The 9945-nt window shown below is 43.3% G+C and overlaps 1 protein-coding gene across 1 annotated transcript; it reads right to left on the reverse strand.

Annotated features, from left to right (window-relative positions):
- Positions 1 to 863: 863 nt before the first annotated feature.
- LOC103770526 (ADP-ribosylation factor-binding protein GGA3-like) lies at positions 864 to 9480 on the reverse strand (the record flags this gene model as incomplete). Its single annotated transcript, XM_008937789.1, has 10 exons — positions 9411 to 9480; positions 7824 to 7908; positions 7002 to 7077; positions 6410 to 6508; positions 5468 to 5591; positions 4435 to 4538; positions 3848 to 3928; positions 2565 to 2702; positions 1470 to 1551; positions 864 to 980 (listed from the first exon to the last, which is right to left on the reverse strand). Coding segments are annotated over exons 1-10 (976 nt in total), but the record flags the coding sequence as incomplete, so codon positions are not given.
- Positions 9481 to 9945: the final 465 nt, after the last annotated feature.

Raw genomic sequence — 9945 nt, forward strand, 5'->3', positions numbered from 1 at the left:
AGTGGGAGGTGTCCCTGCTCATGGCAGAGGGGTTGCAACTGGGTGATCCTTGTGGTCCCTTCCAACTCTGATAGATTCTGATTCTGTTTTAGCATAGGACTTCGTAGTGTTGGCTTAATGGTTGGACTTGATGATCTTAAAGGTCTCTTCCAACCTAAAGGATTCTATGATTCTATGATTTGCTATCCACGAGCTGATTACATCAACCCAGATACTCTGGAAATTTCTACATAGACAGCAACATCTGCTCCAACTACTGCTCCTTCCCCAGTACTTCCTGTAGCACAATTCATATCTTTTCAAAAACTTTTGAGCTCAGATGAGGCTTTGGGAGATCTTACAGATTTCCAATAAATAAAGGCTACCAGAGAGCAAGAGAGGAGAGACAAATTCATGTTGTCTGGACCTTCCTATTTAGGAGAGTTTTGTCCCTGTAAGATGCTGTTGGCAGCATCATGTATTCCTCTACTGCTCTCTGTGTGGAAATGTTCAAGTAACTCCCGTACAATAATTCTGCCACACACACATCCAGGGCTTAAAGTGGTGAAGCTGGAGTGTGAAGTGTGCAACTGGCCTAAATTCACAAATGGAATTGCTGGCAAAGCCAGGAACAGGACCCCTTTTATCAAAGGTTTCAATAATATGGAACGAGCAATGGGAAATGCAAAGCTGCAGCACTGTTGCTCACGTTGAGTGTTATTTATCCACTGATTAGGAGCTGTCTTGTCCCACCCAGACTCTCAAGCTGTTTGCCACAAGAACCATTCACAGCCTTCTTTACCACAGTTAAAAGGAAACCCTGTCCCAAAAGACTTTGAATGGCAGGATAAAAAAATTAAACAGCTCATTTCCCAGGAACTCACCTTCCACTACAGACATGACAGGGAGATCCACTTCACCATTGATCACTTGCCCCTCTATTATTTTTTTATAGGAGTTTATCACACGGGATAGATTGTCACTGGCCTGCAGAATATCCCCTACATGCAAGAGACAAAAACAACCTCCAAGACTTTAGTGACTTTGCTCCCACTAATGCTGTGAGTACTCAGTTATCAACTAATCAGCAAGAAAAAAGTAATTATTTGCTATGAGCTCCACTTCTCTGTCTTTGCCATGCCTCTCTAAGCGCTTAAACACCTTAACCCTTCTAGCTTCATGCATGTTACACTGACAATGAAAAAACGAGTCCCAGGCTTTGTTCCCCACAGCAACTTCCCTCCCTTTCCAAAGCCACATCTATCCCCCATTATCACCCCAGCCTCTCTAACCACCAACTCTGCTGTCAAGTCGTTGCCTGAATTTAAATGATAAGCATAAACAGGCAAGGATTTTGTCTTTTATCTGCTTGCTCAAAGCAAAGTGCATCCACAGTGAGGCGGTGTCTTTGAAGCAGCTCTTCCCTTGCTGAGCCCTTGCACAGTCCCAGGTCACAAAAGCAATTAAAAAAGAAGTGGAGCTTTGTTTACCCAAACTGCTGTCATTATCCTCTGTCTCACTGGCCAGCTTAAATAACGTCCGTCTTTTGGTCTCACACCTTTCATAGAGCTCCTAGGAAGACAGATTAAGACACAGGGTTTCATCACCCAGGAGCCACTGTCAGCAATACCATTCAGCACAGAATGACTCCCAGGCACACACTGGAAAGCCCAGAATAAACCAGTCTCCCTGTGCTGAACATACCAGCGTGGCTGGACAACCAAGATCCCCTGCCCTAGAACAGAGCTGTGAAGAGTTACACTTGCCTGGGAGTCTGAACACAACCTGCACTTCCAATACATCTCCCAGTTCTCCCTCACATCAGCACCTGGGGCCAGCCCTGGTCCAAAGAGACTTTCATTCCTTGTATAGCCCTAGTTCTGAAAAGCCCAAAGAAGAGCAGAACCGTGCTTCAACAATTATGCTTCAGTTGTGCTGCAGACACAGCTCAGAGTCTGCAACCACAGAGAGGAAAGGTGGCAAGAAGGAAATGTTTCACAGAAACAAGCCAGTTTCTTAATCTTCTTACCACTGTTTCAGGAGCTTGTAGTTAAAAATTAATAGTTTTAACTTTTTTAGTTTGATAAGGTGCAACTCTTCAAGGCCCTGAGGCTACCCAAGAATCCCTGGTGGCTCTTCTGATTTCTACCTTCTTGATGTTCTCCCAGCCTTAAAACACTCACTAATATTCTTCCTTTGAAGGGGAGGACATATTTTCTGTCCCAGTCAGCCTTTATTTTACCCATCCAAGAGCTGCAAGGGACAGTTACGATTTTCAGTCAGTGTACCCTAACAGGAGCAAGAGTTAAAAGCTGCGGCTTCTTGATTCGGCCACGCTGCAACTCTGGGGAACAGCCATACCTCACTTCAGCCACAGGCAAAATTGAGCTATTACCCACTCAGACCTTTGGTGAAAGGCATTAAAAACACGGTTGTTTTATTTCCTGTTGTCTCCAACAACTGCCCATTTCTCACCATTGCCTTCCATTTTACTGCACTGTTTGTAATTCTCTGCAACACTCAAGCCTGGGAGAAGAACGGACTGACTGCAGGATTTCTGGGAAGAAGGAGCTGCTCAGACCCACCTTCATGAGCTCCCTATCAGCCTCTGATGACTCCTCTTTGCTGTAATGAACCAACATCTCATTCAGCAGCTTCACGTTGTTATTCACTTCCTCCAGCGTGTGCATCCGTTTGGTCACTTTTTGAATCCGAGCTTCATCCTTCAGGGTGCAAAACACAGACAAAAAGTGAATTTCCCTGTAAAAGTGCAAAGTATCACAACTGCAGGTGTTAGCTGTAAATCATGTCAAGCAATATCTACTTCAGATTAAGCTAGTAAAAATCCCCAAACCTCTCCATTCATGTGAATCTTTGCTTATCTTCTTTTCACCATCATTCTGAAATGATAGATACCCACATATTTCCAAAAAGCCTCATTAAATAGACTTTAATGTATAATCATATCACTAACTAGGGTTGTTTTCTGACCTCTTCAGAAGACATTTTTTGTTTTGGGTCATGCCACTTTACAAAAAAGATGTATTTGAAACAAAACATTTACGAGGATTAACAAGCACTCTCCCTACAAAATGTCCACCCATCTCTGCTTTGAGATCCCAACTAAAGATGTAGGAGAGTCTGCCCTGGGTACAAGAGAAGCTTTAATGGAAACATTTCATAACCTAAACCTCTCCTCTTCAGACTAGGAGCTATCATTTTTTTTGGCCAGAATCACAGTGAGTCATTTCCTGGACTCCAGGATTTCTCATGACTGCCATGGGTGGATATATCACATCTCTACAAACAGGACCGTGTTCCCATGATGCTGGTTTTGAGAAGACCCTGTTCAATAACTCAGTCCTCAGCCTCCAGAAGTGGTACTGCAATGCTCCCACCAAGCCCTGACGTGAAATATCACCTTGAGTGATGAGAACTTGTAGTTAACTACAAGGGGCATTCAATCCTTGACCTGTCCTCCACCAGAAACACCAGCTGTAGACATTTCTGTGATGCAAAAATCTCCCAGTTGCAAGCTAGAGTCAAAATCACAACACATTCATATCACAGAGCCCTACTAAGCTGTCAGACAGCACCCCCTTTATCCTGGTAATGATGGGGACTAGATGCAAGTTAGCACTGTTAGAGGTTTTAAAAAATAATAAAAGGCTGGATGTTGCTGATGACCAGTCTCATTCAGTTCCCACAGCTTAACCAAGGGAATTACTAACACAATGTTCCCAGAGCCTGACAAACCCAAGTTCTGCCATTCACATGATCCTAGAGCTCTCCATCATTTTGAAGTCAAATTGCTTAAAACCTGGAAAGCAGACTGCTGACTGGGAGTAATCTTACAGGAATTTCTTACCTCTTTTACCATAGATTTTATAAGCTTGTTGGCCTCTTGTAAGTCATCTGGGTTTTTACTTTTCAGCAGTTTGGCTAGAAGCTGTAAGATGAGAAGAGGATCTTCAGGAAACAAATAAAGACCCTTTGCCAAAGGGAAGCAGTGACAGAAACAATTCAGGGGAAGAGATAGAGCCCACTATTGTAAAGCTCACACCACCTTCACAGTTACAGTGACTTCAGCAGGATATTATTTTATGTGAGTTGCAGCATTCTTGCTTCTAGATGGGACATACAGTGTGAAATCTCAGAGACTTCTGACACTAGATAGTTCCTCCCATATGTCATTTTTGGTCCTGTGTGAGAAACATTCTTTGCCTTCTAATACTACAGCAGGATGGCACTTTAATCAGGAATAACCTTGTAAAGGTAACACAGGCCAGACCTTAACTGGAACTTCAGGTTAGGCAGGTGGACAAAGCAATGAGTTCTGTGGAAATACACAGCACAACTCCAAAAATAAAAGCCAAATTAGTATGCTACTTTGTTCTACATGCACACTGAGTAATCACTAACGAAAAGTGATTATGATACAAATCTTCACTGTACCTTGGATTTCTCCTCATCATCAAACACGGGGTTTTTGGGACGAGGTGGTGGAGAAGGAATCAGGGTTCTGTCTGCAGGAATCACAGGGTCAAACATAACGATCCCTGAAAGCAGAGAGGGAACCCCGTGGGTTTGCACACACAGTCACACTGGGCAGCACACCCAGGTACCCACATGCTGCTGTCAAAGCCAACACAGTCACTCTCAGTGGCACAGGAGCAGAATCACTGAGCACACTAGCTGGAAAAACAACAGGTTTTCTTTGATAAAGACTAAAATGCCATCAAATGCATTCTGTGTCCATATTGCTCCTCTAATAGCACAGTGTAACCAACAGCTCTCCATCATTTGTCTCTCTCCCTTCATCTGAGCTGTTGAACCAGTAAGAGAAGCCCCACATGACCCAGCTTTGTGCAAACTCAAGGGCACGACGTTTGTTTGTAGAAATGAGCTGAGCAGGAAAGCAGAGAGCAATGCACAATGGGGTGAGGAGCAGACTCTGAACCACGAGTGGGGAAAGAGCTAAGTTCCCTCCTTGGTCCATTGTCAGATCCTTAGATTTGGGCTCTACCTCAAGAGCTCCCCTGGAACCAACTTTTCTTGTGTGGAAGCTGCATGCTTCTCAGCTGAGCTTTTTTCACTGTGCCTACACAAGAAATCTGCATTAGTTAAACTAAAAGTACAATTGTAAAGCGACCTAGTTAAGAAGACAAAAGGCTACATGGAGGCTCTTATTTCACTTTGAATTAGACTTGTTCAAATCATTTAATAACTAGTTCCAGAGAAACTCAAAAAAAAGCCCTGTAAACACAAAGTACTTGCAAGATATTTAATTAATCTAGTGAAAAAAGCCAACCCAATCCAGCCCAAGGCATTTAAATATAACGAGAAGCTTTTCAGGGAATTTCTCCCTCGTTCTGTCTCCCCTCAGAGCTTGCCTTGACCCTATGTAATTAGAAGCTGTGTATTTTGAGCCACTCCTGCTTAAAGCACAGGCTGGAGAGAATGCATGAACGAGCAGCTGACTCCCTACCTTGTCGCTTCAGCATGTAGTAGGCATCCTTGATTTTGGATTCTTCTGGCAGTGCCACTGTCCAGCTATACAGCAATTCAATGACTTTGGTCTTCACCTTCTCAGAGACTCGGTCTCCCAGGTACTAAGGGTGAAAACAAGAGTAAATTCTCCCCATTCTTCATTTCTTTTAAAAATATAAAACCCAAACACACAGAATGGAAGTTCAAAGATATGCATTAAAAGATGTATAATCTAAGTTCCAAGATGATCTAAGATAGATCCTCTTAAGAGGAAAAAATGCTTCTCTAATATATTTGAAACAACGGTGAAGAGAACCTTTGTGATTATCTTCAGCAAAAGAAACAACAGCTATTCTGTTGGTTCCAGGATTTTGCTATTTAAAAATCACAGCAGCACAGATAACCACCCCCTCCCCTGTCTTAGGGGAAAAAATCTGGGAATACTTTGCTCCATCAATCATGCCTCTGTCTGCTTTTCACCAGGTTAAACTTATCATGATTCTGTGATTCTAGGACTGTTGAGGGACTTAGCCAGGCACTCTTCACACAGCAAGCTGGCAGCAGAATAAGGGCTAGAATTCTATGGTGTTCTAACTCAGTGTCACACCACTCTTGCACTGATGCTGGAGTTGTCTGGGGGGTTTTGGGGTGTTTTTTTGGTTTGTTTTTAAAACACAGCCCAAGCTTTAGGAGCCCTTGAGTTACATGAAGGATTAGAACAGTACAGAGACTATATACTGATGGTTAGTAAGTACAACTTACTGAGAACAATACTAAGCAGAGCATTTAAAAAACCCCAGACCTTAGTTAACAAACACTCTTGAACACAGGCTAATAAATGCAATGAGCCAGACAGAACTCTGCAAACATTTTGGATGTTGTCTATAGCTTATGGAGGCCAAACAAGAAGTAAATACAGCCATAAGGCTCAGGGACTAACCTTTGGAGACACAACTTTTATTAACTCGTTTAAAAAACGAAACTTCCCTACTTCGTTATGAAATCTTCTCCCACAATTCTTCATACAAGCTTCCAGCACCTGCATTCAAGTAACAAAAACGGGCTGAAATGAACACCAAAACTCCTCAGTAACAGTGTAGTTGTGTTCTGCTTATAGAGGGACTGAAGGACCCATGTCAGTGAGACCCGTGGTCCTGCTCCATGATACAGGCACCAACCGCCCATCCTTAGGGGGAGACAGGCTGGTCCCCCACCCTCAGTCATCTACATATGGGTCTATCTCACCATTAGGTGTGGTACCAATGAACACAAATCTTGCCTGAAGGTAACAAAAGCAGCTGAAACCAAACCAGAGTTATTTCTGACTGCTTTAGGAGCAATCTGGATGCTTCTGTTACCTAACTGTGGTCGCCCTCGCTGTCTGCTCCCCCAGCAGAGGGGAGTCAGGGCATTCAGGCCCAGAACTAGCCCAAGTCATCCCCCCTGACACACACTGTGCCCCCTGACACTCTGCACAGATGATGTAAAATGATATATAACTGGGTTTAAGAGGAGGGGTAAGAGCTACCTACTGTCAAGGCTTGGACTGCCTCCCATTCCTGTGGTGACTGGATTTTATGAGCCAGGAGCCTCACAGCTATCTGTGGCCTGAAACAAAGCAGATCCCGGTTACAACCAGAGCAGAAGCACTGCAAAGGGTTTCCAGACTTTCACAAATTCTGCTGTTTAAACAAGATGCATTTCACATAATGAAAAGGAAAGGCCATTTAGTAGTTTTTGTCTCTCCCTCAGTGTACAAAGGCTAAGGAGAGATGTCCAGGGCACCCTCGTAAGCCGGGGTGTTGTGTACATGGAAAAGGAAGCGAGGGCTGGTACTCTGAGCCAGCAACTCCAGATTCCTGCTTGGGAGGGGCCAAACAACTCCCAGCACTGTCCCCAGCCCAGGAAATCACCTCATTTCTCTTGCATTAGCTGCCTTTTTCCAGAAGAAAACACTTTTTCCTTAGCTTACAGGGATGCTGTGACCCATGAGGCTTCCTCAGCTAAGCCCTGTGAAGACTTTAAAGACACAAAGCCTTGTCAGGCAGTAGGAGTTACAGCCCCATTTTACAGACTGGCAGAAAGTAAGTTTGGCTCTGTGAGAGCCCTGCAGCTGCAGAAGCTGACATTAGAGGTGGATGCAAAATTCCCTTTCTTCATGCTCAGCCTGTATGAGCCTTGCTGCCTCTCACAAAAGAGAAACCACTCTTGGCAGCATCTTCTTTCTTTTGTAGACAGAGCTTCCCTGAACTATCATTATCTATAAAAGAAACTATGAGAGCTTGATGATGGAATTATGTATTTTAAACTCTGAATTTTAATTTATTAAATCTAGAGCAGTTTGGGACACCCACCCTTCAAGTTCTTTGTTGATCTGGTCACAGAATCCAATGATGTATTCCCAGTCTTCTTGCCTGTTGGACGGGTTTGTGGCTTTATCTTTGGTAGGGGAAAGAGAACATGTTACGAATTAAGCAAAAGAAACAGTATAAAAGGTCACACATTTCCTAGAGAAAAGCATTTGACATCCATTGTCAACCCTAAAAAAAGATCACACATAGTATGTCTGTTCAGGGAAAAGGGTGTGTCCAAGTGGAGACATCCAAATAGCCAGCACAAATCACTGCTTTCCAAAAAAAACAGGTGCCAAACCTCATTTACTTACAAACAACCTATTTCCATGCTCTAAATGAGAGTACAAGATAAAACAATTGAGCTCACACAGCTTCCCTCTGCCTGAAACAGAATTTCTTCCTATTTGACTATAATATTAAACTCCTTAAACGCCAAACCCTCACACTTTCTACACAGGAAACTATTTTAGTATTCCCTTGGAGTTTTGTAGAAGTAAGAGCTGGAACATCAGATGTTTAACAGAAGTCACTTAGCATCAACACTTGTTTTTAGAGTGCCAGCTGATTTGCTAGATGCCTTAGCATTTCTCCTGGGAATTACAAACTGAAATTTATTATTATACATTGAGTTGCAAGTAATAAACACCCCAGCCTGTACCTGATCAGGGATTCAAAACCTGTACCTTCCAACTGAGAGAATGATGCTCTACTGACTGGGCAATTTCAGGCTCCTGAAGGATCCTCCCTTGGGAGCCAAGTGCTCCCTTATTGTGCTGATTGCAGAACAGTGAGGCTATCAGCATCTTTTTGGGTTAGGAATGCATCTCCTCCATGTATTCTACTTAACTCTGATCGAGCACTAAATTTACAGCAGACAAGATTCTTGTTTTAACTTAATTTTCCAGCCAAGATGACTGCACAAAATGATTTTCCTCTCTTGGAAGGGAAGAAACAACACACTGTAGCTATACGTCTAATGGCTGGTGTTTAAAAAGCATTCCTCAAAATTTTAATAGAATGGAAGAGATTCAGGAAAGAAAATATTGCTTATCCAGGTAGTATAGAGCAGGAGATGAAGGGCAGGAAAAAAACCAGCACACATCCCTGTACTTTCATCTCAGAGGGAAGCATAAAGAAGTAAACACATGCTATGCTACAAAGTGCCATTTTTTACCATCATTAAAACATATCCTTTTACCTTTCCACAGGCAGATGAAAACAGCTGTCAAACATCTACTCCGACACCTCAGTTTCACAGCATACCTTCACCCCCTACCGTGGCAGCCCTACAGGGTTTGCTCGTATTTTCCCCCTCTTGGAAGGGCAGCTGTAAAGCAATCTGGTAAATTGTTCCATGGGCTGCATCTGCAGAGGTGAATCTGTGCCCACTGCTGGCTTTCATGGGACCCTGGATAAACAAAAGGTGGCAGCCAGGGAGGACTAACTGCAGATCACATCTCGCTGTACTAGCTAAGCTACCAAGGTATTTTTAAACTCAAGAGATTCTCGGGAGGCTTAGTTTAAAAGACAGCTGCTGCAGAGCCGAGTAAGCATTCAAGACATGCAGCACTTAAACCTTATTACCACTCTCACAACTGCTGAGCACCCTGGAAGCATGGTGAATCTGTGGCCTTAGAACAGCCTGAAGTCTCTCCATGCGAGTCAAACGACAAGGCGCACGGCTCGGCTGCGCTGCGGGCCCAGATGAAAGACAGACAGTTCTTGGCTGGAGTTCATGGAATTTATTCAATAAATGCAGGAAGAGCACAAACAAGTAAAGACACTCAACTAAATGAACTCTCTGTTGGTTGCATGTCCTGAAATTTGGAAGAAGATGTGGTACAAACAAGAAAATGTAGACAATGTTTCTGTATCCCAAGCGCTAATTTTAAAGCTGTTTCAAACACCTCCAATGATTTCTTGGAATGATGCTGGATTATTTCACGCTCTTCAACTGGGTTCCGACTCGTCTCAGCTTTTTCACCAAAAGCTCTCACATAAAGATAGTGAATTCTCAGAAGGAGAGAGAGATTACTGAAGGGAAGTAATGTTCCACATGAAGAAACGCCCTATTTCTGGCATGCATAAAATCTGCATGTGAAACTCTAGTTCATAAAAGTTG

The sequence above is a fragment of the Merops nubicus genome, unplaced genomic scaffold, assembly GCF_000691845.1.
Source record: "Merops nubicus isolate BGI_N331 unplaced genomic scaffold, ASM69184v1 scaffold6203, whole genome shotgun sequence".
Taxonomy (NCBI): Eukaryota; Metazoa; Chordata; class Aves; order Coraciiformes; family Meropidae; genus Merops; species Merops nubicus.